The 27,995-nt window shown below is 38.2% G+C and overlaps 1 protein-coding gene across 1 annotated transcript in view; it reads right to left on the bottom strand.

Annotated features, from left to right (window-relative positions):
* Positions 1 to 6,828: 6,828 nt before the first annotated feature.
* SMC3 (structural maintenance of chromosomes 3) overlaps positions 6,829 to 27,995 on the bottom strand; it is a 21,921-nt gene continuing 754 nt past the window's right edge. Inside the window, exons 2-27 of the mRNA XM_072424761.1 lie at positions 27,421 to 27,523; positions 26,967 to 27,038; positions 26,804 to 26,883; positions 25,563 to 25,641; positions 24,806 to 24,923; positions 24,551 to 24,726; positions 24,366 to 24,446; positions 23,400 to 23,564; positions 23,190 to 23,311; positions 21,699 to 21,912; positions 20,123 to 20,226; positions 19,011 to 19,110; positions 18,722 to 18,882; positions 17,918 to 18,059; positions 16,954 to 17,104; positions 14,950 to 15,102; positions 14,218 to 14,369; positions 13,664 to 13,822; positions 13,469 to 13,576; positions 13,259 to 13,367; positions 12,381 to 12,628; positions 11,535 to 11,747; positions 10,824 to 11,015; positions 9,371 to 9,548; positions 8,395 to 8,501; positions 6,829 to 7,283 (exon numbers count right to left, since the gene is read on the bottom strand). Coding sequence (XP_072280862.1) covers positions 7,212 to 7,283; positions 8,395 to 8,501; positions 9,371 to 9,548; positions 10,824 to 11,015; positions 11,535 to 11,747; positions 12,381 to 12,628; positions 13,259 to 13,367; positions 13,469 to 13,576; positions 13,664 to 13,822; positions 14,218 to 14,369; positions 14,950 to 15,102; positions 16,954 to 17,104; positions 17,918 to 18,059; positions 18,722 to 18,882; positions 19,011 to 19,110; positions 20,123 to 20,226; positions 21,699 to 21,912; positions 23,190 to 23,311; positions 23,400 to 23,564; positions 24,366 to 24,446; positions 24,551 to 24,726; positions 24,806 to 24,923; positions 25,563 to 25,641; positions 26,804 to 26,883; positions 26,967 to 27,038; positions 27,421 to 27,523 — 3,559 coding nt within the window. The 3' untranslated portion in view covers positions 6,829 to 7,211. The remainder of the gene's footprint in view (positions 7,284 to 8,394; positions 8,502 to 9,370; positions 9,549 to 10,823; positions 11,016 to 11,534; positions 11,748 to 12,380; positions 12,629 to 13,258; positions 13,368 to 13,468; positions 13,577 to 13,663; positions 13,823 to 14,217; positions 14,370 to 14,949; positions 15,103 to 16,953; positions 17,105 to 17,917; positions 18,060 to 18,721; positions 18,883 to 19,010; positions 19,111 to 20,122; positions 20,227 to 21,698; positions 21,913 to 23,189; positions 23,312 to 23,399; positions 23,565 to 24,365; positions 24,447 to 24,550; positions 24,727 to 24,805; positions 24,924 to 25,562; positions 25,642 to 26,803; positions 26,884 to 26,966; positions 27,039 to 27,420; positions 27,524 to 27,995) is intronic.

Here is a 27,995-nt window from a genome sequence, read left to right as displayed (position 1 = left end):
ACATGATATGGTTCCTCCCACCTACCCATAAAAGAGATAGTAATAACAGAAGGAACCACAGAACAAAAAGGGGGGAACAACAGCTTTCATTAACGTTCAAAGAGGATAAAGATATGAAGGTGTTCCTACTCCATCTTAACAGGGTTATTCTTTGTTCTGCCAGCGAATGACATAAGGAATGTTTAGTAAAAATCTAAAGGGCTGCCAAAACTGTTTGTGATTAAAAAAAACACATATAATAAATATACCATGATATATTTTGGGGGGAAACATATTAAATATACGTATATTAAACCCCTCAGGCACTGAAGCCTCAGGGACTTCATTACATCCCTGAGGTAACCTCAGCCATTGACATTTTACAAAGCACAAATATTACCTGACATGAGTCATGGCTGACGTTTTCTCATTCCCTCACACTGTGTCCTGCCTTCCGAGAAGATACCTGACTATAATAGCAGCAGCCCTGATAATTCAGTCTCTCCCATGAAGAGCCGACAACAAAATGGCCGCCGCTCCTCCGCAGAGCTGAGGTGAAATAGAAGCCACACCCCCGCCGTGACGGCAGTCCTCGCGCTTGACCACGCCCCTTCATTCTATTTAATGGTTTTGCGCGGGTCCGGGTCGCTTCGGGAGGATGTGAGGTAATTCTGGGTCTTCGGCAAGGTTTTAGGGTGACGTTTTTAGTGCCTGTCAAATGGAAAATGTAACTTTATCATTATTAGAGCCTGTCATTCATGAATATTCCCTTAGCACTGAGGAGCCTATGTCAGAGAAAACCTGCTTCTCCTCTCCTGAAACTGTTATCGTTTCAGATTTGTGTTTCATACAGGAAGTGTGAAAGACAGCCTTGTTGCCCATAGCAACCAACATGATCCTCACCTTAATGTTTACATTCTGAGAAATTAAATAAATGAATTGTTTTTCCTTAACCTCTGTAGTTATTTCATCCTAAAACGTTGGCTGATTTATTCCTGAGGGTGTTTTATAATTATTCAGATGGCTAACTTAAAGCGTACCTTAACTCAGAATTTTCACTCTATATAAAAGTGTAGACAACACTAACCCTAATTCTGTTGTTTGTTTGTTTGTTTTTTTTAATTGCAACATCTTTTTTTATTTTTTTAAAAAAGGGTGCAGCAACTCCCCCTAATTCCTAATCACCTAGGCGAGTGGAAAGCTTCCTGAGATACCTACATCACACATCCCGGGAGGCTCTTGGGTGCTCCTTATGTGCAAGCCTGAGCAATCTCGGGCATGCGCAGATGGAGCCATTTCGCGGGAAGTGAAAAATTTGCCAATCTCAGTTTTTTAAAAGCCTATTTCACCCGATCTTGCCCTGGTCGGGTGACATAGGAAAAAGAACCCAGAAAAAGAGGAGAAGATGGCGGTACCCGAAGACGGATGCGGGGACAACTGGGGACCTAATAGAAGAGACCTCCGGATGGATCGAACTGCCCTGCGGGATTGAAGGTAAGTGTATTTTTTGTGTCTTGGAGAATTTTGAGTTTAGATGCTTTTTAAAAAAAAGTGGTAAAAAAGTTAGTTTAATAATAATAGGTAATGTTAAATAAAGAGACCCTATCACTAAATGTGTTACACTGCAAAAGCACATTGAGCGCTCCGGATATTTAATATATTTATTTTAATTTTCTTTTCAATTAACATGTTTATTGATTGCAACGTGACTCTGAACTTTCTAGGGCATTGACACTTCAGGAAGAGTCAGTTCTCTAGCCCAGCCCCCTTGGTGCATGGCAGGACAATTAAACCATTAATAATAATAATAATAATAATATTATTATTATTATTAACAATAATATTAAAAAAAGGATATATAGCGCCAACATATTACACAGTGCTGTATAGGGGTTGCAAATGACAGAAGACAGATACAGACAGTGACACAGGAGGAGGAGAGGACCCTGCCCTGAAGAGCTTACAATCTATGAGGTGGGGGAAGTATCACACAATAGGGGGGGATATGGAATGGTGGGAAGTAGTGAGGGTTTAGGAGACAGAAGAGAAAGGGTAGGCAAGTTTGAAGTGTTATTGTAATCACATCCACATAACTGCCTACTGGCAAGGCGACCAAACTAAATGCAACAGTAAATTACATCGGGGTGCAAGGGGGACCAGAAGAGGTATTGGGTTCCTGGGATGGGAAATGGTGGGTTCTTGCTTCAGACTTATTTAAAAGAGCATATCATGATAAATGTAACTGTTAAAAGAAGGGTATGGGAGATAAAGGGACTTTGGTACCTTTGGTACAATAACTGTCAAATTGCAACCATCCTTTTTAATGCAGATTGCTGCATTAAAAGTGAACTGAGGTGCCCAGGCCAAAAGTTTCTTCGTGACGAAAGGTATATTGTGGGCTAGGAGGCTTTTATGCAAATATTTTACGTGCAAATGTCTATTCCAAAATCATTATCCTCATCCAAGTATTTTTAATAATGCACCCCCGCAGGTCGATGGCAAGGTGCGTTGGAGCTCCATTCAGAATTAATGCAAAACATTGGATGCAAACGTTTGTACACCATGCAGTGCTGAATTGTGCATAGTAATGCGTTGAAGCTGCACCACATGGAGCTTTAGGAAATGCTTCCTTCTCCCTGCAGCAGACTGGTGATATCATGGAAGCCTAGGCAAAGTCACTGATGTCAGTTCAAGGATGGCCTTAAGGGCCCAAGAGAGCTAGGATGTGTTTTGCTGCAGTTCAGCCCAATGCTAGAACAGATAAACATGAATGATGTCCAAAATGATGTAAAAGAGGACATTCTGCATTTTTATACTGTGCGTACCATTGGGCTTCCGCAAAGTGGACTTTTCATGTAAATAGAGGGTTCACTTCCCTGTCAGTTCTCCCAAATTCATCTAAATAAACTCACCATGACCTTTAAAAATAAAATGTTTTCAAATGTGACATTTAATAAAACTTTCTGGTGACCTACACTATGTTATTTGGAATAAGGAATAGCCTGGGCGCTTGAAATCCCACAAGGTCATTCTTTCTAGATTTCTAGAGGACGAGCAGTGTTTGGGATACCTGTGGGGGTGTGTTATGATCTCCGGTGTCTGTAGGGGCAATGTTATGATTTGGGGTGTCTGTGGGTGCAGTGGTATGATTTGGGATACCTGTGAGGCAGTGTTATGACTTGGGATACCTGTTGAGGCAGTGTTATGATCTGGGGTGCCTGTGGGGGAAGTGTTATGATATGGCATGCCTGTGGGGGCAGTGTTATGATCTGGGGTGCCTGTGGGGGGGTGCCTGTGGGGGAAGTGTTATGGCCGGGGGTGTCTATTGAGGCAGTGTTGATATTTTAGTGTGCCTGTGGGGGCACCTAAAAATTAAGGTCAGCTGACTCTGAATATGTAGGTTTGTCAAAATGATATCACGAGAATGTGGCAATTGTTTATTAGGGTGTGTGACTTTTTTTTGGCCCAGCAGTATATAATATAGCAATGCATTGAAAAACTTCACCAATGCATATGATTGCATTGCAGTTGTTATTGCTTCATACAGTACCCCATCAAGTCAGCAATATCCGCCAGTATTAAATTCTGGAATATGTATCACAGGCCTGCAAACATTATATGCACATAAATTACCAGATCGACTTTTAAGGGTCAGCAAGTTTTATGAGAGGGATAATCCAATATTATATGGCTGACAGGTTACATTTAATCCTGATTTACACCATAGAACATATGTAGAATGGTCAGACATCCAGGTGCTGTCCCCCCCCCCGGACCCACCCTTTGGAGACTTTTCACCTATAGGTGATTTGCACTGAAATGCCAGCCATTCGAACAGCTGCAACATAAAATGTCTTTAAATACTTTTCAATTGCTCCTAAATGACACATCTGTTGTACAGGGAAGCAGAGGCAAAGTGAGAACCCAAAGAGCAGAGAAGAGGGTGAGCCATATGTTTGTCCACGTGTGGACATTCTCTACGGCTGTCATGCTGGAAGATGGGAACATAAGGAAATGAAGCAAGGGGCGCCGGTTACTCTGCTATCATAGTGACACCTAGTGGTGAACATGCGGTTGTTGTTTTTTAATTCCTATTACTAGCAATGACCTTCAACAAAATAAAAATAATTTTTATTCTTTAAAAAAAACATAATTTTAAGATTTTAATGTTGTGGTAACACACGTGCATTGTAACGGGTTGCAATGCATGGCAAGAGACTGTAATGCACTGTGTTATGAAAAAGTGCTTTATCAGGAGTGTAGGGTGTTGATCTTACAAAGTAATGTTATCATATGTCAAGATTTATGCATGTCAATGTTTTTATTGAACCCCCACTAATTATTTGGAATGGTGGCACACCTACAAATTCCCATCAAATATGAATTTAGATATAAACTATATGCAAGCCCCTCACCTGAAAATGCTCACTGATGCATTGCGGTGCCATTTGTTTAGCATTGTATCTTAGCAGACTATTGCAGTAGGTTGTAATGAAGCCTTGTAGCAGTGCATCACAAAAGGAGGCTGCAACTAGTCCATAGAGCTAGCATTCACAGACCCTGTTTGGAAGACTTGCTGTGATATATGGAGGTCCACCAAGACACAGCAATACCACACAGGATGCAAAATCTAATAATACCATAAACTAATAAGACTGCCCTTATGTATATGGTTATACAATTATTGTAAACTTGACATGGAAGCAATAACTGTCATCTGCTAACATTTATATTTAAACTGTAAAAAAAAATAGTTTTGCATTCTGTATGATGAGACATGATTGTGGACTTTATAAAGTGCTGCAAGTTGGAGTTATACAAGATAATATATTATATATAATATATATAATAATATGATTTTTATACTTTTTGCTTTCTGTAGCATTGGCACATTCCTAACCTAAATTATTTTAACATATTTGGGTGCTTTTTTTTTGTCTTGCATGCAGTAAGTTTTAGGTTGTGTCCTGTACATAGCATCTCATACCATGTGCCTTTAATTAGTGCAAAGTACCTTTGTTCCCAGGCTGAAGGACAAGGGATTTTCATTACTTCCCGGTGGGGCAATTTAGGACGACTTATTATTATTACACAGTATTTATATAGCGCCATCATATTACGCAGCGCTGTACAAAGTCCATAGTCGTGTCACTAACTGTCCCTCAAAGGAGCTCACAATCTAATGTCCCTACCATAGTCATATGTCAATAATGTCGGCTAAGGTCAATTTCTTTAGGGAGAAGCCAAAATAACCTCACTGCAAGTTTTTGGGATGTGGGAGGAAACCCATAACGGGCATATACAGTGCTTAGACCCGAGTAGACAATAGTAAGACCTGGACATTGTTACCAGGAAGAGAGGAGGTTATTGACTCGGCATAAGCTCCAACACAGATCAAATTGGAGACCCCCATCAGATAAACAGCAAGAAATAACCAGTTAATATGGTGATCCCATAATCAGAAACAATCATTAAACATAAAATAATGTTTTCTCCCTGACTATGCAATCCGATGAGGAATCCAACAGTGGTTTCATTAGGGGATGATCTAACGTAGAAGTAAACTTTCCTTACTCTAGGGTTCTGTAGTAGCAGGCATTCCAATCTTTTTATTTGCAATGCTAGAATGTGGACAGGTGCTCTTATATCATCATGTACAATGATTGACACTCATCCTGCATCATAAGTAAAAATATCAAAGCGAGACAGACAAGGACAAGAAGGGCAAGACGAGGAGCTTTAAGTTTCATGATCACAACTAGAGGCTAAGAAGTTTTCTTTTCCACCAGATCACCCCAGCTAAAAAAGCATTATATTTTTCATTAGCCTTGGTTCATTAACTTAATATTGTTAGGCTTCAAAGACAAATTTTTGCCACAGACGTTACACTAAATTAACCCCCCTAGCGGTATTCTGACTAGAATAGTCAGCGGTAGTGTGACTCGCGGTGGATTTTCTAGGCAAAAAGTGGTATTCCCTAGTCACACTCAGGGTAGCTTTTAACTAAAAAAAAAAAAACCCCACTTACCTTGTTCCGTCACTGTCCCGCGGCATCCTGCTGGTCCCCGCAGGTCCTGGGGACACAACCTCCTCCTCCGATGCAGCGACGATCTCCGGGGTTTCCCGGTGACGTCGATGCAAGCGTCAGTGCAGACGGGAGGATCAGTGGGAAATTCAAATAATTTTGTATTGGATTTAATACAAAAAAGCTGTATTGAGTCCAATAAATTCCAAAAATTTATATATATATTATATGCTATATAATATATATACATATATATACTATATATATATATGCTACTGTACAGTTATAATACGTTTGCATATATATATATATATATATATATATATATATATATATTTTTTTTTTTAGATTTTTGTGTTGTGTTATTAAAAATGTATTATTACATTTGTTAAATTTATAGATATCGGTGAGTTATGTCTAAGAATTATAGCCTACAATGAAAAGTAAATTTCCATGCAAAAATTTGTATTGCTTTTTGCACAGAAATTTGGACGGAATTAGAGCGTTAAGCAGGTTAAGGTTAAGCAGCTTTTAACGAGATGGCTCTTCCTAGTTATCAGCAGTGTTTTGGAATGTCATATTAGCTACTAGAAGTCCTGATAAGCCCGGTCAGGCCTGCAATCCTCTGCCACAAGCCTACACGTGACCACGCTGCAATGATCACTATGAAGAAATGCTGCCTGCACTTTTAATTACTGGCTGTCTGGACCTACAAGTGGAACCTCTCAAACCCACAGGAGATTACCCTGACACTTCTTGTCCCCTGCTCTCTGCCCTCTTTAATGAGTTGTGATTTATTATCAGACAAGGACATCACCACACAGTAAAATCAACTGTTTTATTGATGCTATTTCAAAGGAATTACTCACAAGGCAGTCTGGTAAAAACAAGAATTAAAATGCACTTCTGTGGAAAAGCATTAAAACAGCGTTTTAGGGTGGGGAAGGGAATTCTAAGAGGCAAACAAAACCCCCCAACAGTGGGTATAAAAAAATCATATCGCCATGGCGTACAGAACACAAACGCAACGTCATAGTACAAAACATGAAAAGCCTGCTGTCTGAAGTATTAAAACAACTCCTGAAGGAAAAAAAAACAACCGGCTGAACAAGCGCAAAAATTTTACACTTTTTAAATATACAGAACCCGATGCCAAAGTTAACAACGGGTAACACTTTGTACAATGCTTTACGGCAGAACGAGTGTATCAACCATGGGTGGTGTCATCTTCCACAAAGTCCTTGGCCTGCTCCGCTGTGATCACATCAATGTGACTCACCTGAAGGAAAAAAATAAAAAATGAAGTTTAATTACTCGGATCATTTTTCCTCTGCCCAGACTGTAATGTCTCTGCTGTCTCATCAACAAGCCTGGCATTTCATGTGTTTAAGAGCAGGTTACGAGAGTGAAGGGCAGCAGATGCCTGTGACATGGGGGCTGTTATTTGACACTGGCAGATATTTTTTTTTGCCCAGCAATAACAGCCAGGCCTATGTTCCACACCAGCCCTACAAAAAAAAAAAAATGACTGCACAAACTCATATACAGTCAGTCATGTGAATATGACCCTATGAAACCGAAGATGCTGAGCGACACTTATTGCAGCTCTAAGTCTGGGGATCGCTTTCAACTACCTAAATAGTAAATTTTTCAAATATAACTCCCATCACCTCCTCTAATCCTATCACTCACCATCTATTACTCAAACATATTCCTAGGACAAAGCTCACTCAACATCTCAGCTCCACTAAATTAAAAAAAAAATGGAAACCAAATTTTTTTAAATAAATTTAAATAACCTGTACCTAAACTGTTTTTTTTTTTTTTTATTGAAGAATTAAATGCAACATTAGTTCAGGTTTGCTTTAAAACTATTTATGACATATCTAGGTGGCTAGAACTCAAATATAAATCCATTAAATGCCAAATACTTTATTGTATGCTTGCAGCTGTGTGACAAGCATCATAATAACCGCTTCTGACAGTAAGTGTTACCAACTGCGGAGTTATGCTACCAAATATTGCATTACACTACAACTTCTATTAGTGATGTCATACTTATATTTTAAAATAATTTTATCATTGTAATTGTCATGTTTTAATGTTATAAAGATTAATAAGTATGGGGCATCAGAAGCATTTTGAAGGGTGTCCCAGAATCGAATTTACAAAAGTGTGAAAAAGCTCTACATTATTCCCATACATGCCAAACCAATATACTTGCTTTGCTTGGTAGTGAAGTATGGCTTGTATATACAATGAGAAACAAACTGGTGACCCTAATAATTGCACAAGGGTGCTGAATTGAAATCAGCGCTACAAGTTGTGCCTACAGATGTTTATAAAAATATACAATCATCATACAATATCTTTTAAGCTAAACATTTTACCTTATTTCTAAACTTCACTCCATAAAACTTGTCAGCGGATTCCAAAAGCTCAGGCCTGAACGTTGTAGTGATGAACTGGGCATGTGATGCTAGTTCTAAGATCATATCTGTGGACACAAAAATAAGGCAATACACAGTTCAGTTGCTGGAAAGAACTGGCACAGTGAGTGCTTTGTGCCGTTTACAATGCTAGGTCATGTGATTCAACACGAGACAAAAGTAAAAATAGCTCATGCCCTAAATAAAGGACATATCCCTTTAATTTGATAGGTGACGACACTAACGAGTGTGAAGATTAGAGGGAAAACAACAACTCTTCTAACTCTCTTCTTGGAAAATCTTTTCACAAGAGCTTGGTGTGTCTGTGGGAATGTGTGTCCATAAGGTCAGGTACGGATGATGGATTAGAACACAATTGGCATTCTATTTCACCCCAAACTTTAGGGTTGAGGTCAGGGCTCTGTGCAGGACACTTGTGTCCCCCCTCAACTGGTTAAGCCATGTCTTGTTGGGGTGGGTACACAAGGGCACAGTCGTGTTGGAACATAATGGGACCGCCTCAAACTCTTGCCTCCGATTGTATAAAATATCTTATGCTTTAGCATCTCCAATACACTGCTCTCAAAATATAATTTTTAGTCAGATTGAAATTTTGGGATTTACTTATGCTTTTTCCCCATATATACTTTACTTTTCCTCAGTACATAGCAAATAAATATGGTAAAGTCCAAAGGGCCGAAGACTTATGCCTTGAAAAGTGACTTTCTAGATTTTGACTTCGCTGTAACAAATGCACTTCAAGGCAGACAATTTTGTTTACTCTATTAATTTAATTTAAAAAAAATATATCATTTTAAAAAATATGATACCAGATATAAAGAAAAATGGCTTGGCATAATCACCAATAAATAAATAATTATTATTTAATAATTATTAATTATATAAATAATAAGATAACAGAAAATAGGCACATTACCTGACACCGCTTTCCTGTGCTGAGCATCCAAAGCCTGGTCAATTTCATCAAACAGGTAGAACGGGGCTGGATCACATTTCTGGATGGCAAAGATCAATGCCAGGGCAACCAGGGACTTCTGTCCTCCGGAAAGCTGCTGCATCTCTCTCATCTCAGCCTGCTTGCCAGTGAAGGAAACCTACAGGGAGCAAAACATATTGTAATAATTCATAATTTGTAATAATTGAAGGGGAGCTGTGAAATGCTGAACACCTTGCAATCCCAATGTAAACTTTTACTTGTTCAGATACTAATAAATAAGTCTCAAAGTGGAATGGGTATTTGGTGAGACAATTCTACTAATAAAGACAGGTCCTATTTTGAATGAACATAGTGAAAGACCCGTTTAATGTAGCAACAACTTTTAGGATACTGTAACTTGGCACAAAATCTTTTGCGGTATTTTGTAACATTTACCCCATCTTTATTCCTCACATTTACTCCATCTTATAACACAGCAGAGGTTACATGTACTATGTCATAAGGAACATCTGGAAGTGTTATCTGTGTATAAACAGCATCCTGACAGTGTACTTCATGGCAATTAGGAGTGCCTAGGTACTGATGTGTCTAGGTAGCCTGATATTTGTAAACCTGCGATGCAAGCTCTGTAGCACTGCTGCCCTGGACTAGTATTAGGAAATTTGACGTAAGAATATAGTTAAGTCACTACGCTAACATGAGAAACTAAGGCCTTGCCTTTACCAAGAGGGCCACCACTACTAAGACGCAGTCTAAAACTAGGAATGTTAAGCCAGAAATGGGAGTTCAGCTGAATGCAGACCATGAGCAATAGTGTTCGTTCTTTGTTGTCCAGATTGTGTTTTTTTGGGATGTGTCCTGAGATCAAGCCTATTTGAAAAAGATGACTAAGAGGTATAAATTGGGTAAGAAAAAAAACTGGTCTCACTGGCAGTATAACCTAAGATTTTATTTTCAGCTCTTCATATCATACAGGTTTCTGCAAAAAATTAATACCAGGTTTTTCATGCAACACTCATCCTTAATCTGAAGCTGACCCCATACTACTACATTTTTGTAACTAGATGTCCTTGTTCATTAGAGCAGAATAATGTCCAACATCATTCAACCCCACTTTCTGTGCACAGGATGTCACGAGCCTGCCCTGGCTTGTGACTGGACAGTGCAGAAAAGCAGCACGATGATGGGCTCAGCTTCTTGTCAGCACCTAAATTTGATCCTCGTGCCGATTCCACTCCAGCTCTGAGATCTATCATACAAGGACCACAGGAGGCTTAAAGCCAAGTCAAATTACACTTCTTGCATTTAGGAATTAAGTGTAAAAATGTATTAATGGATACAGAACTGCATGAAAGTGGGCATTTTATATATACCTACATTTCAGTTTTAAATAGAATATATTGCCATGTATTCACAAAGCAGTGGTTCTTACCCGGATACCAACGCCTGTAAACTGATCAACAGACGGTACGCTGCTCTGTGAGCTGGAGCCCTTTTCACTCTCGGCGCTTCCTTCCCCTTCATCTTGAGATTGGCTTCCCTCAACATCCCCTTTCTTCATCACCAACGTGGCTTTTCCTCCAGGTACCAGCTTCTGGAACACTTCACTAAAGTTTTTCGATACCTAAGAGAAAGGCAGGAAGTTACCCCACTGAATTTTTAGCCATTTCACCCAAGCATTTGTATTGTAGAAGAAAAAGCGATTGCCAGCAGCAAGTGGACAGGTTTCAACAAATAAATGAAAGGAACTGGCTACTATAGGTAATAGCCCCACAGTGTGGGGGGCTGCCAGAAAATGTCAAGGCAAAAAAATAACTAATTTTGTCCAACCAGGAAATTAGGACTGCACTGGATTTTTTGGCAGATCAACAAGTATTTTTCTGTACACACATTTTAAACTGCACCTGTACCTTGTATATGCAGGGAAGTACAAGTTCACAGTCTCCAACTTTGTGCAAATTCTAAGATTTGAGAATGAAATTGAAATGAAAATGAAATTGAAAGATTTACAATAAATGGCTTCTCCACAATCTCAATAGCAGAAGGTAAACATAAGCAGCTCCAAAAGCCTGTTTTAAAGGACCACACATACTGTTTTGTACTGCCCACACCCAGCTCCCTCATTGTCTGTAAATCATCTCACCTGTTTGAAAGTGAGCTGGATGGCTTCATACTTCCGCAGCTCCAGGACATTCATCAACTCCATAATGGACTTGTAACCTCGGTCCAGCTCTTCCTGACGTTTAATAAGTTTCTCTTTCTGCTCCGAGAAGTTTACAAACTGGTCCAAAGCTTTTTTGTTGACGTGACTGTACTTTTTCAGCTCTGTGTTGCACTGTTCCAGTTTGCGGAAGAGCTGAAAGTGAAAAGACAAAAAAACAACAGGTGAGGCCGCATTTAAAACACAGCTTGAATAAAACTAAAAAGACAGCAGAAAATATTTTTGCAGTTTAATTTTCCAACATACGCTTGTAGCAGGGACAAGGCCCAGAATCCCTGCTATACAACTGTAGATTTCAGTCAGTGTTAGTAAATTTCATTGTTACCCAGAAAAACCAACCATAGATTCAAATGATATCTTGCTGAAAAATAATTGTTTGACTCAATGTAACAAATCGATTTGGTCAAATTGGATTTTCAACTATGACGATTACACCTTTAAACAATTATTCATGGATGGAAATCTACATTTTGTGTCACTTCCTAGCCTAATTCTGTCAGTACTCCCTATAGACCATCATTATCACAATATTACATGCACATGATACGGGGTGAAAATGTTACTGAAATTTCAACAGTGATCTAGCAGCATTATTGTTAGCTCTAAAATGACTTAAGGGGATAAAAACTGTCAGAATCACCAGGTTGAATAAAGCATAAAAATGGGGACAGCATGAAAAAATGTTCTTCTTTTACACATGGCAGGGTAAGTCACTATTTTGTGCAGTTTTTTTTTTTTATTAGGTTTAATACACCAATCATGACCTACCTGTTTTAATGTTAACGTTTGGTATTTTTCAAAAGCCTCCTGAGGAAGGGAGCCCAGTTCTCTAATCTTTTTCATACATTCCTCTTTCTTTTTCAAGAGCATTCCCTGGCGATTGGTCATCTTCTCGAGTTCCTTTGTGTCGTGATTAATGGCGTCCATATGTTCCTTTTCCATGTGCTTCCATCGATCCATGCTCTTCACAAGATCTTTTATTTCCGCTTCAGTTTTATCGATATTTACATCGAGACCTGATAATGAGATTTTTCTATTAGGGACCATTTATGAAGAGAACTGCAGGACATAAACAAAATGACTGGCCATATGGTCATGCCTTGGAGTACACTCCAAACAAAAATGGGCTACCTAATATAATGCCTACCACAATAACTGCTACAGTAGAGAACTTATTTTTAAAGAGCACCTCAATTGGTAAAGCCCTGCCCAAGATGGCAATGGACTAGTACTGTCATAAGGATTCCTGCAGATTTGTTTCCTGCATCAATGACATACCATGTCTTCATCCACAATGAGAAGGCCATCTTGATAAAGAAGCAGGTCTTTGCTTCCTCATATCAGAGATGCCCCTATGATAACTGGTGGTATGATGGCTGGTGGGGTTATGATAAAGATAGAGGAAGCAATGATTCACAAAGTAAAATAGAATCCTGGACATCCTTGAACTACAAGCCCTTGAATGTAGCTTCCTCTCAAGCAAGAACAGTAAGTGTCATCACTAAATCTCACTCTAATCGTGGCAGGACTTGCAGCCAAGATGGAGCAGTTCTTTAGATGATCTCAGACTACAGATATGCATAAAAACTCAAGGCACGGGTAGTAAACAGCTTTTTCTAAGAGTAAATATATATGTTTATAGTCACCTTCTGACCGTGCAACTGTTTCCTTGATACGTTTATTGATGGCCTCCAGCTCAGATGTAGTCGCAGTAAGTACCGTCCCTCCCTCTGTCTCTCTTAGTTCATTCAATTCCTGAATAATATCAAACAGGAATCATACATGTAAAATAAACCCGGTGCAAAATTCAAGAACATGGTTCTTTAAAAACAAGACAGCTGAAAATGAAAGTTCACCTGCTCTACTTGGTCCAATCTTTTCCGCAAGTTCTCATTTAGATAAGTCTCCACTCTGGTGATTGTACCCTCCAGTTTGATTCTTTCATTCAAAAGTTGTCGATTATCCTGAGAAGCAAAACAGAAGAAATAAGAGCAGTCCAATCCAGAACCTGTACAAATTCCAGACACTTCTGACATTTGAAATTTACTTACCTGCTGCAACTGTCGGATTTCATCATTTAGGTCATCCACCCTCCTTTGGTCTTCCAAACTTAGCTGTGATAACAGATCTGTCCCCAGCTCTGCTTTAAGGGAGTCTCGAGTGGACTCCATTGCATGTAAACTGGCTTCCAAGCTCTGCAAGCTGCGTTGCTGTAATAGAACAGGAATGTAAAAGGAAATTACAATGGGATTAAACCAAAGGTTCTAAAACAATGGTTGACAGATGCCTTGAATGTTGCTTATAGCAGCCACAGAAGTGCCTAGACTGTGACACTGAGCAGGTTTCCTAATGAATGAAAAATATAACTACCCTACTGACAGAATCAGACAGCATGGTGTTCCTTTTTATTCAGATCTCCTCATAGTTTTTATCCAACATAAATTTTTATTCTACAGGCTCATAAATCAAAGAAATTACTAAAAAATACAAAGTCCCTCGACTTTTATAATAATCAGAAATTCTCTAAACTCAGCTGTTCAATAGTACAATAAAACCTAAGCCAACAAGTTGCATTTACAAAATAAGGACTAAAACTGAAGCTCACCTTTGGCATGAAAGTCTTTTCGGACTGCAGACGCTTCTCCTTCAGCATCTTCATCTCTGATAATATACTGTCTCGTGATGCTTTAAACTTCCTCTGCTGTGTCTCAATTTGCTGCATCTGATTCATCAGCTGGTCAATTTCATTATTAATCCATGCACAGTGCTAAGGAATATTCATGCCAAGTACCTATTAAAATTTGAGGGCCTTTAATATGGAATGCTTGAGGTTTTTTCCTCTTGCTAAAACACTTGTAAAAACCCAGCATCTCTGCTGTTTTCTCCAAATCCTGCTAGTGGAGGTTTGTCAAAAAGGGAACTGTCAATTTCCCACTAACATCTCTTTGGCACTCAACTACCACCAGAATAACTGGTGACATCAATCCCCCTTATCATGTGACAGTGCTTGGGCATATTGACTCCCAAGTCTGAGCACAGAATCATGGGATGTGGGCACATGCTCTTCCATACTCTGAAGCGATGACTGACAGAGTAAGAAGTGTCAAAGATCTTGAAAGGTAGCTTTACATAGACACTGTCACAAAACAAAGAGTGCCTTTTTAACCCCCCCCCCCCCTTTGGGTACAGCAGAGTTCTATGCAAAGCACAACAAATGCTTTAAATACATTTAAAAGGAAAGGTATAAGTGCCACAAGGTGCCTTTATAAGGAATATCAGATAATATTATTTTTTACATCAGCCTTATTTCAATTAAAATTCAGCAGTTAAAGGATATTTTCAATGTTTCTGCGCAGGTTCTCATTCAGCTTTGCCTCCAGTGCATGCAGTTCATCCTCTACTTTCCGCACATCTTTCTGCAGCTCTAGACGAGACTTCCTTGTATCGTAGTAACCACCAGTCAGTGCACCCCGATGGCTCACCTGGTCACCTGTCACAAGAAAGACATTTCCCACATCACCTCTGAAGAACAGGACATCCCTATATTATAATAGGTAACATTAATTTTACTACAGAGAGTGTTCGGTAGAGCTCTAAAAACTTCCTGCTGCTATCTTTCTTCTGCAGTTTACTGAAGGAATGGGCATTCTTTAGGTATTCCCATCACTGATTTGGTGACATAGACATTTCCTATTGACTATTAAGCAGCAGGGCCCTTTAAAGATATAGAAAAGAAGTCTACAGCAGGGCATAACAGGACTGCCAGGGACCAGTTGACGTGGTGAATGGAAGGCCTGGATGATGAGCTTCAAGTGAACATGTATGATGTAAAGTTTAGTTCCCCACACCACCATTACTTGCCTTTCCAGCACTCTTGCTCCACCTTGAATCTACACTACTGGTGTCAAACTTAAGTAAAGCTATATGGTGAGCCAATCAGTAGGTCGAAACCTGCATCATGGGTGAAGGTCATACTTCCCCCCCCAGAGAGATTGCCACAGAGATGGATATACTGGACATTGACCAACATTGTCCATTGCCCATTTTTTTCCAGTCAGTTTAGAGTCGCTATCCAACTACTGAGCACATTCATGGTTTCTTATACCAGAATCTTTACATACAGAAAGTCTTTTTAACTACTCTCTCAGTAGTTTAAAGCATACCCATTTTTTGCCCATGCATAGCAAAGCAAGCCTTCCCTTTAACCTCCCTAGCGGTTCATTTCTTTCCTGTTTTATAGGTCTAAAAGCGGTACATTGTTTTTCATGAAAATTTATTTTACAGTATAATATATTAGTATGAGTATAATAAAGTTTGAAACACAAAATCATGTAAAAATAATAAATTGAATAAATTAAAAAAACTATTTTTTTTTTTTTAAATTAAAAAAAAAAAAATACATAATTTACTTATTATATATACTGTAAAATAAATGTTCTTGAAAACAAATGTACCGATTTTACACATATAAATCCAATGTATTGCATTCAATACAGTTATTTTGTATTGAATGCAATACAAATGTTTTTTGAATTTCCCGCCCTGCCCCGCCGACAACGTACACATGCACCGACGTCACCAGAAACTCCCCGGTGACTCATCGCGTGCAGAAGCCGGCCGGAGGAAGAAGAGAGAACACAGAGATCGTGGCGATGGGCGGCACAGGACGCCGGCGGGTTGGGTAAAGCTGTATTTACTTTGCATAGGTTTGTATTAACCTTGCATAGGTTTACCCAACCCGAGTGTGACTCGGGCGTTACCGCTTTCAGCAACTTTTTTCTACCCCGAGTCACACTCGAGGTTATCGCTAGGGAGGTTAATGGAGGGCGATCTGTGTAAGCTGCAAGACATGAATATTACATAGAGCGGAGGTCTTGGAAGGGTGGTTGGGGAACTAAGTGTCCAGCACCTGAGCTGTCACCTTAGATAAATGAGTGCGACTCACATGATCCCCCACACCCAGAAGAACTAATTATTTTTGATTCCGAATTTAAAAGATCGCAGACTTTGCTAGTACAGCAACCTAATTAAAAAAGCAACCTTAATACACAGATTACGAAGAGTGATGTGATACACAGTATCTCTGATGAGGCTTTTTTGTGCTCCCAGCAACAGCTGTTGTATAAAAGAAAACAGAAATCTGATCATCTAATCCTATCGAGCAGCGTCCAGAATTCATATTTATGTAGGCCTGTGTCCAAGAACACATTAGGTCTATAAAGTTACAGTTTAACAAGCTAAACTGCTTCACTCACCAAAGCTAAAAGGGTAATATACAAATAATGCCTTTGACAAAGAAGTAAACTACAAGAACCGCAAAATGTAATGCATGGGGCCTTACCCTCCAGGGTGATACAATCCATAGTGAAAGCCCTTGCCAGCTGTGTGGACACCTCCATACTTCGACAAATAAGCGTCTTTCCAAACACGTGCTTAAACGCTTTATCGAATCGGGGATTGTATCGCAGCTTACTGATCATTGGAATAGCATCCTGACAAGAAAGACATACACGTTACAAAAAAAAGACTGAATACATTTATTCTATGGAACCAAATAATTTTACATGCAGTAACTTTGGCAACACAACATGCCGATCAGAAGAGAATGCATTTTGGCGTTTCATCCTAATGAATGTAAAAAAATTAGGAATTAGAAACTAGAATTCTTATGTGACTGCGTGAGAGTTACGTCATCCCAGCCAAACAAGGTGGCCAAAGATCGAAACCACGTACAGAAAAAAAAACGGGCACAGGGCAGTACAATCAAAAAATTGCAATCAGTCAGGTAAGGGTATTTTATGGCAGAATGAACATTGCCTGTCCCTTCTGCAATAAAGGACCTGCCTGGTCATAATTTTAATTTTTGTGTTTACTTCTGCTTTAACTTTCTGCCCTGGTGATACTGTTGTCACGCTACACGGAATTATATTTTTGACACTTTATAAAATTTGCACTGGCCAGTAGGATTGTACAACGTATAGGAGGATGAACGCATTAAATAAAGTTTAACACTTTCATAGAAGAGGGGAAAAGGGGGGCAAATGGAGATATCGATGAAGAGGCAGCCAAAGTTCACCAAGGTGAAGGTAAAGTTTGCCACGGTCATGAAAGGAGCAGACAAATTTCATAACAATCAATGAAAAGGTAGACAAAGTTAAGCACTATAATGTACTAATTGGACAAGGTTCAGCAATACCAAAGAAAAGATGGGCAAGGTCCGACACCACCAATGAAGAGGCAGGGAAGGCTCAAAAAAAAAAGTTTTATTTAAACTTTTAGGGTAAGTCAAATTGCCATTGACTTACATTTGTCTCTGGGTAAGCGGTGTCTCTAACATCCAACTTGTTAAGTGGAAGGAAAGTAACTTCTCCAGGGAGATTCATCTTGTTAAACTCCATTAGGATCTTGGTGCTGACCTCATCTGATTCGACAATATGATAGAACAACCTAGAGGAGAGAAGAGTTATGATATTACAGTTTGAATGACGTTTGTATAGTTCAAGCTGTAATAAGTCAATAGGGGACACTTAAAATAATTTTTATTGGTGTTATTTTTTGAAGGGATCTGTTGAATAGTAACAACAATTAATTAGATATACTTGAGTACCCTAATAACCTAATTAAGGGTGGTAAAACAAAAACAAATTATCCTAACCTTTTTTAGCATGCAAAAAAAAAAAAAAAAAAATCACATAAAAAAAATAGTCCTTATAGCTTAAAAAAATAAGCTTGTGTTTCAGGAAGTGACCACTAAACAATGTAAGATCTATGTATTGTACAAGTAAGAGCAGTTTAACTGAACCACAAATATATATGTTAGAGTCTTTTTTGTGGTAGATGTTTATTATGTCAAATTTGGTGGCTTTTCAAAAGCGGAAGTTAAGTGTCTTTCAGGAACAGAGACCTTAAATGAACTGTGCACAGTAATGTCAGCTCTAGTATAACACAGGTTCACCCTACAGTGTCCTCAAGCTGTTCTCCCATCGCCTCACATCAATGGCATTTCATAATTATCTCTAATGAAGACAGAAGGCACTGCTGGTGAGGTTTATTTTACAGTCTCACAAGTGCAATTTGTGCTAATAAGAATAGAGATGAAAAAAGGTTACCTGTTCCCTGCTGTGACCTCTACACAAGTGTAAAAGGCCGGTTCACAGTCAAAATTATTCATGACAATTCCGTGGTAGCCATTAATAACGTGCTGATTGATACCCTTCCTTCGAAAATGCTCCAGAACTTTATTAATGCTGTCAATACCATTTAAAATTGCCTACCAGAAAGAAAAAAAATCAAGTTTCAAACTTTTCAAAAACTTAGAATGAAAAAAAATAAATAAAAAGTTAATATACAAGCAGGCATGACCATAATTATTATGACTATAATTATTGAACATATTACCTTTCCTGTAGCAGCCCTGAGAAGCTGCTGTTTCTTTTCCAGATCCTCCCGTTTAGCAGCTAGGGCCTGCTGCTCTGCATTTTCTTCTCGCCACAAGTAACTGAGAAGCAAAAAAGAAAAGAGATCTGTTTAGGTAAATAATTACAACATCCTTCTTTCTCCAACAAACAATAACTAAAAAGTTCTACTTTCTAAGACAGCAATCTTACTCCCTGTGCAGGATGTAATGTTCACAACAGGAAGGGCAGTGCCATTCTGGACGAGATGTGACCAGACCAGAAAAAAAAGAACGTTCGTTCACCGCGCATGCTCAGACCATGGACGATCACTGAACGACCGTACACACGATAGATGGTCAACGATCGTCGTCCAATCCGATCCGGTCGTTCATTTCCAACGACTATCCTCGTTCGTCTGCGTCGTTGGTTACTTTTTTTACGAACGATTTTTGGCCAATCAGTCGTTCGTCGTTCATTTCCAACGATAAAAATTGAAAGTGTGTACGCAGCTTATGGAAGCTAGTATCAGAGATGGATCTTGACAACATCCTAACATGACCCACACCGTCCAAGTGCCACTTTCAGACTAGCTCTGCAACAATCAGTAAAGCATGCACTTAGATCAGAAATTAAGGCTGTTTGGGTGGCTGTCTTTTAAAAGACCAATAGACCATAGAACCTTAACTGAGATAGTGCAAAGAAAATCCTCAATTTTCTTAGGACACTGGAATCAATCCTCTTAGGACACTAGAAAAAAAATAGGAAATGCTTAAGTATAACCTATAGATAGATAGATACAGAACTTCCTATATATTTTTTTTCACTGAATATCGTAAAAAGGATTACTCCCTTCTGCTTTTTACTTAGTGTCCAAGTTTGCTGTCTTCCCCCAATAAATTATCTGAGAAATTTCAGTTTTTTTAAAGAAAATATGTAGTGACCTAAAAAGGATAAACAAAAAGGTTTTACTATTATCTACTATTTGAAAAAGGTTTGTAGACTATTAGTAGGACTGAGGTTTCTAATTCGTACCGAAAGGTGTATTACTGGCACGTTTCTGTTATATAGATATAACACCACACAATATTTTCTTGATTAACACTAAAGCCTTACTTTCTCTCACTCTGTAACTCGTCCTTCTTATTTTTAACCTCGTAGTATTTTTTATCCAGTTCTTCCACACGAGCTTTTACTTCATTTAGATCTTGATCTAGTTTCTAAAAAGCAAATATCAAAATCAATTAAGAAAAATTACAGAAGAGCACAGATATTAGCCATATTATTTAATATGTGTAGGTGACACTGAATGACCTATAACAATGTCTAATACAACTTATTATAACAAAAAACGTTTTATTCAATTTAGGGAAAAGCAAAAAATAACACATCAAGGTCTCTCCCTGCTACTTACACTCAGTAAGTTTAAAATAAATCCATAAGTTGAACAAATGTACAACAGTATTCAACCCAGACAATTTTAAGCTGGATGAGAATTGTAGGCGGGTGGTGGCCCCGGTATTATGACCCAACTCATTGATAACCACCAAAAAAACAGCCAGGTGGTTGCTGGAACGTACTAGGTGGTGCACTCAGCTTAAAGAGGCTAAGAAAAACATTGTACAATCCAGTAAACAATTGACAGAGAAGTGACAGATTGCACGAAAAGATGTTCCCCAAAGATCTAAGTTTGAGCCAATGAAGTACACATGTTCCTACCCACATCTCATAATGGAACTAATTCATCACATGTCTCCTATGGAAACGTACCTGCACTACAATAACAGGGGGAGGAAGTTCCTTATTTAAACTAGTTTCATATTTTGAATGTCAAAGGATTTAGGGATGCCAGAATTGACTCCAGGTCGATATTCCTGTTAAGTATCGCCACCTTGTGGTGCTTTAATCTATTACTATACAAAATGGTATTGAGACTGTGTTATTCATTGACAGCAAATGTATATCTTATCTGCAGCACCCATTCCTAATCACCAGGGTTCTGTGGGGCCTACAGATCATTTTGACAAAAGATATATATACATTTAAAAAAAATTGTTATAATCAGTTACAATTTCCCAGTTTTGGAACAAGGAAAAGTTAATCAATTCAGTAATGTCAGCACGTCCCCAAACTTTGAAGTTTTGCCAAAATTTTAGCTTTAGCTTCAAACCTATTTGTTTTGGTCACCCCCTCTTCTTAGGTCTCTGCATTTGTGATATGAACACTTTCTATTAGCTACCAAGCATTGGGATGATCCCAGGATGCAGAAATAGGTTTGCAGTTATGACACCAGGGAAAGGGAACTGTTGGAGACAGTTGTAGCCACACTTAGAATCGACATTTGCAAGACTGAGGACTTGTGTGTCTTTATCTTGCTTCAAAGGGTTTGGGAGAAGGATATTTACCCAGAGAGGGGGGTTAAACTATTATCCTGTGTAGGATTTCTTGAATCCAGTACTCCACAGCATGTGTACGAAAAGCTACTACCAAGTAAAAATTATAATTAGTTTTATGCTAATTCCCCAATCCTTCAACTGGTATGTTGTGTTTTTACTTTTAAAGGGTTTATGTATTTAAGGAATTCAACAAATATAGTGCGATACTTTTTTACTAGTGCTTGCTACTAGAAGCTAAGACCTATAGGCAGCCACTTCTAAAGAAAAGCACATGTTCATCCGAAGCCAAAACTTACACTGTATTGCTCCAGATTTTTTTCCTTATTTGCTTCAGTATCTTCCAGATCTTTGTGTATGGCAGCAATCTGACGTTTCTTGTCATTTATGGCCTGGTCCAAAGACTTCAACTCTTTTTTAATCCACTTGTCTCTCTCTTCTTTAGAGGTGAACTGACTACCACGTCCCTGCTTGGCATACAAGTCTGTCCTTTCCTGGGTAGCCTGAGCCAGTCTAAAGCAAGTTTAACAAAACATCAAGTCAGAATTCCAGCAGAAGACAATAATGCACAAATGTAAAATGAAATGCTAAAATAAATCTGTAATTTATCATATCCCCGTAACTTTATATTATCAGAAATGTAACACTGCAATCCGCATTTTACAGCTCTTAGTACACCTCCCTTTCTCCAGCCTGCTCAACAGATAATTCACAGGTCTATATAAAGGTAAACGCATGTAAATACACCTGCTTTATTAATCCAATAGTAAAAGTGAAGACTATAGCTTCAGTTCACAGAAAAAATGGTATAGATACGAAAAAAATTCTCACTCCTGATCGGATAAAACAATCAGATGGGAAATTTATTTAAAGGAAACTCAGCAGCTGACCAGTTAAAAGCAACCAACTTTTGCCTACTAATAGTATTGCACAAAGTTCATGGTGAATGACCAGATACCGGGACTTTTAAAGCCAAAAATATTTCCAAACATGTAGTTAAAAGTATCTAAAAACACTTTATTTTATATGATCATAAAATTTGTCACATCCAGTACACATAAAAGCATACAAGGCCCCAAATAGACATCCTCATGGGACACTCCCTAAGAGGGATGGTCCAAATCTCGAGGCATTTCACGGAATCAGTCCGCTTCCTGAGATATTTTTGGCCTCAAAAGTCCTGGTATGTGGTCACTTACCATTCATTTTGTACAATTCTATTGTTGAGATGTGGCCTTGCTAATTGTAACTCAGAAAGGAATCAAATTTTTTTTTTAGATCAGACGTATTGGTAAATACTGAAGAAAGAAATCTGATCAAAATTCCAAATGCCGTTTCCAAGAAAAATGTTCCAAAAGGACAGAAAATCACAGGTGTGTGCAATGGTTTAAGACTTCTGACTGATTTCGGATTGTAAAATCGCTTTGTTGGGTGAGCACAAAACAGGCAAAATATGATTAAAAGGGCAACATTAAAGGAATAAAGAGGTTAGAAAAAATAAGCATTGTATGACAATGAAAAAGAATAAAATTAATATGTGACAAGTGTATTTTGGTTTATATGAATAGACTCTGTCCAAGATTTAGGTTAGTTAAGTCTGAAAAAAGGATCACTAATGCATGCTATATATTTTAATATATTTTAATGTATTTATTATGGAAAATAAGACAATAACCAATACTGACATTACAAAACAACTTTATGATTCTAAAGCAACTTTGCTTTATTAGACAAGATGAGACATAAATATTGCGTCTAGGACGACAAGGGAATAAGAAGTTTAAACACACCTTGCAATGCCACTTTCTTCTTTCTGTTTCACGCTGCTGAATTTGGGCTCTGTTTCAGCCAGCTCCTTCTGCTTCTCTTCAATCTTTTCCAGCAACTTCTGCCTTTCTTTCAGCAGACGTTTCTAAACCAGAAAAAAACTCAGGTTAAAGTTTATAACTTGCAAAAAGCAGACAAACTAATCATCCTTAATTGGCAAGAGCCATACTTACTCTCTGCTCGCTGTTCCCAGCCAGCTCATCCTGCAGATCTTTGGCTTTCAGCTCAAGCTTGGTTCTTTGTTTTATCTGCTCTTGCCTTTCTGCACTCAACTGCTCTTTTTCCTCCTTCATCGCGGAGATCTTTGATTTCAATTCCCGCACTTGACGCTCGATTTCCTAATGAAACACAAACTGGATGTCTTAATCTGAAAGTGCATCATATCATAATTCACTATGCAAAGACATCAAACAACTCATACGCCTCCTTTCTTCACTGCTTCTGTTCAGTTCAATGGAACAGCATGAAGGTTACTTCTTGTGACAGTGCTGGGCCACTAAAACTGTGATATGGGGAAAGTCCACAGCCCTAAAAAAGGCTCTAAAGTAAAAGACTTATTCAGCGTGGCTTCTACTGCTCCCGAGAGCCTAACTGAGTGGTTGAAGACCATCAAAAGAAAGGATTCATGCATGGCCATAGGTTCCCTTTTAAATTAAATGATCAGTTTGGTATGTCCGAGGGGAGAGCATAAAATATTTTTAATCTAATGTAGGTAAGGTTTATGCCCTGCAAAAGAAGAGACTAGGCAATCTTCAGTGTCAAAAGCCAGCAAATCACAAGAGACCTAAACTGTTCACCATGATTATTATCCTCGTTACATTTGAGGTGGTCATCCACTGGTTGTGGGTCTATTTAATTCAACTCATATTCTGCACTCACGAATAAACTAAAAACTTTAACGTCTGCCTCCTACAATCAATGGCTATAAACCGATTGTAAATGTGGGCAACAACTAAAGAAGCAAAATGTTAGAGGTCAATTAAAAAAGAAGCAGTATAGTTATACTACGTCCATACTGCCGCTTTAAAAAAAGAAAAGAATATTTATAAATCACTGTGCTAGCCTACATTATTAAACTTAAGTCTTCTCAGGAAACTTTGTTGTGCTACGTTTTAGACAAAGAAAGAAGAGACGCTCACCTCCATTTTATCTCTGGCATCCTGTTGAGCATCTCTCAGTTGCCTTGATTTTTCACCACTGGTCTCACGTTTTGAAGAAAGCTAAACCAAGGAGAAAACAAAAGGTTCCAAGTGTTAAACAAGGCGTATGTACAAAGCTATAGAGGTGCAGATACAATGCTAGTGGGTTAGGTTAAAATTCTTGCCTCGTCTAGTTTGGCTCGAGTTTCATTCAGCTCCTGGTTGTAGATAGTATATTCCAGTGCTCTTCTCATTTTGTCCCATTTCTGGTACTGAGCAAGCTCTTCCTTCTCTTCCTCTAAGGTGTGCAGTCGCTCTTCGATGTATTTCAATAGCTCATTAATCTTTTCACGTTTACCCTCTGTAATAAGTTAAAATATGAAATACCACCTACCAATCTCAAATAACCTCAACAAATGCTGAGTAAATAGTTTACCAACCAGTTTCCTTCATCAAGGAGATACTTTCTTCTTTCCGCTCATCATACACCCTAGTGCCAGCTACTTCTCGCAGCAGCTTTAAACGCTGAGAATCTGGAGCTGTGGCCATCTGGTTAATCTGTAGGACAGAGAACAAAAAAATTAACCATCACTTTTTAAAGTATGCAAGTCAGCAGTTATTGAGCAGGGTGTGTGTATAGCCTTAAAAGTTATTCTGTCATGCCTCACTTCATAAACAGTGAATTTCCCGAACCAAACTGTTAGTATCAGTCATGCCACTTATGGGCCAAATGTGGACACTTTGTCATGATGAGGTCAGTCGCTAACCCTAATATAGGAATTCTCATGCAATAGTCTCTTTCCTTCTCCATAGGCATGCCTGAGATTTGTTAATATATCTTTGTATGTAAGTGGAGGGAAGAAACAGATATAAGGGAAGCAAATGCCTAGATGCATGAAAGATGGATGGTGGGATAATCACTTTTCATGTAATTGGGTACCTGTGCTTACTTTATAATAAAAATGTACTTTTTTTTATATAGTACACTGTGCTGTACTAGAAACCTATGTAGGGCACCAATATACATGGTAAAAATTCCAGGCACCTCCACCAGACATTGCACGCTAACCATTTACTTCACTCTACTCAACCAAATATCTTGCATTGCCACAGTTTCCCCCTAGGAAATACACGTTTTAAACATGTTAAACATTTACTACATGTTAAACATTTTATTACCAGTTAAAATGATCTTACCTTTCCCTGCTTCACAATGTAATAGGGATTACTGCGTGAAAAGCCAGCACTTTCCAAAAGATTCATTACATCATTTTTCCTGTAGGAAAAAAAAAGTTTTATTACAGTAGTAATTGCATTGTAGTAACATGTGTTTTAAACATGAATACAGGCTGACAAAGCATTTCTAACATTCCATATTAGTATAGGTGCAAAGTAGATCTAAATCTTAACTGGGTGACATTTAGTTTACTTGATGTTTAATACATAATACTTCATAGTAGGTCAGGTTGAAAAAAGACTATGAAGTTCAATCACATGGAAATAAACATATCCCAGATATAAAACCCTATGGACAGTTGATCTAGAGGAAGGCAAAAAAATAACCCTGGTACAACTTGCTTCAACAGGGGAAAATAAATCCTTTCTGATTCCATGAGGCAATATGATGTTCCCTGGATGAGCAGTCTGTTATCTTTACTTCAATACATATACTTTAGTTTAAAAAATGCAATACTTCAGTGCTTCTAGCTTCTTTATTCTACTTTCTGACTACTTGCACTTGATTTACTGTTGCCTGTACATTGCTTTTGACTGGTTTCCTGAAAGTGACAATGGCATACCATGCTTGCAAAAGTTGTGTGTAGGCTACAATGGAAGCATATATGACGGGGCAACAATGAAGAAAAAAGCTGTCAACTAATAAAATGGGCATGCAAACCACTTTTATAGCAGGTACTCTAGTTATAATTCTAACAAAATCTTGAGATTTTTAAAATTACATTTACATGTCAAATATGTAAATAAGAGGTTATAGAAACCAAAGTTAAATCTGTTTCAAAGAAAAACTCCAAAGATAAGAAGAAAAAAAATGAATAGCTAATGGATTTTGCTACACTATTTGACCTAATTTCAGAAACTAATGAGCCCAAGTAGTCCTGGGTCTTTTCCCAATCTGTGATTAAACTGGGAATGGAGAAGAAGCACGGTGATAAGTTCATCTGTCACTGGGTGCTCTTCAAAAAGAATGTTTCTTGTCAGCACATGAACTAATTGGTTCTGTAAGATCTGTCCCGAGTCCAATTTCTGCTTCAATTCTAACACAGAAGAAGCTATTACACAGATTCAAGTTTTACAAATTTGCTGCCGTTTCAAGAGTGACTATAAAGAGACAGGCTCTCTAGAACATGGAATCATCAAATGACTAACTCTGCAAACTACAAGCTGTAAGAAAAGTATAAAATGTCAGTGTCCAGACTTACGTCACCATTTTCTTGTCTAAGAAATATTGATCTTTTTTGGCTCCAATGACTCTTCGTAGCGATACCTCCTCCTTGTCAATCTAATTAAATATGTAATAGGGTCAATGCCATTGTCAAATGAAGATTTAACAAATAAAACATCCAACTGAAATATTTCACTTACCGGCAGTCTGTTGTCAGAGTTATCAAATATAATTTCCACAAAGGCAGAAATGACTCGAGGACCTGTTCCTTCCTAAAAGAAAAATATTTTTTTTATACTGGACTAACAGCCAACTGCAAGAGTTATGCCTTTCCTGAGCAGTATATTTACTTTTAAGTTTTTATTGCATACTTAATTTTAGACTCACTTCTCTCAAGAGCCCAAATTCTTATTGCAAGCAGTAGGTTGGCTATTAGAAGGAGTAATGCAAATATGGAAATAATAATATGCCTTAATAGGAAGACGTCAGTATGGAGGTAAGGGTATTTCTAGACACGGTTTATGCATACAGCAATAATAATGGTGTAAAACCTAAACCTCTATAATTGAAAAGGACTGAAATCCAATGAATGAATTAGGCTATTTACATATGCACCCAATCCAAGCATCAGATTGTTAAACATGAGTTACTCACATGTAAAAGAGCCAATCTCTGCTCTGGGCGAAGATGACTGAATTCATCACTGAGAACAAACTGGATGGCTGTAAAAGAATAAAAAACAAAACATATATCAGCACTGCAACACACTATATTTATTTTATTTCAACCTGGACTTCACAGTGTTTCCTCCAATCCCTTTTAGCCTGACGCACCACCAGAAAACACCAGAAGGCTGTTTTTGGATGGTTACTGAAAAGTTGGCAATATTATGTGGAACAAGGGACAGGGGACATACTTCTGTCTAGCACCATTTAGTGATTTAACCACAATAATTGAAATTGTAAAAACATTGGTGTAGGTAATAATCCCAATACTGTGTTGTTTTTCATAAGTAAACCTAATTTGGGGCAATAAGTAAGTACCAACCAAAATTCCTGGATAAGATATACTCCTGTACTATGCTACTTAGTTCTTGTCACCTCAATATGTAATTGTGCAATAGTTAGATATAAGTAAAACCAGACATTCCTTTTATGCCAAACAACCCTCTGTCTCTTTCTTATTCATATTTGTTACTGAAAAGTTGGTTCAAAAATACAGAGGCTGCC

This window comes from Pyxicephalus adspersus, chromosome 10, assembly GCF_032062135.1.
Source record: "Pyxicephalus adspersus chromosome 10, UCB_Pads_2.0, whole genome shotgun sequence".
NCBI lineage: Eukaryota > Metazoa > Chordata > Amphibia > Anura > Pyxicephalidae > Pyxicephalus > Pyxicephalus adspersus.
This window is presented reverse-complemented; position numbering and strand designations above follow the sequence as displayed.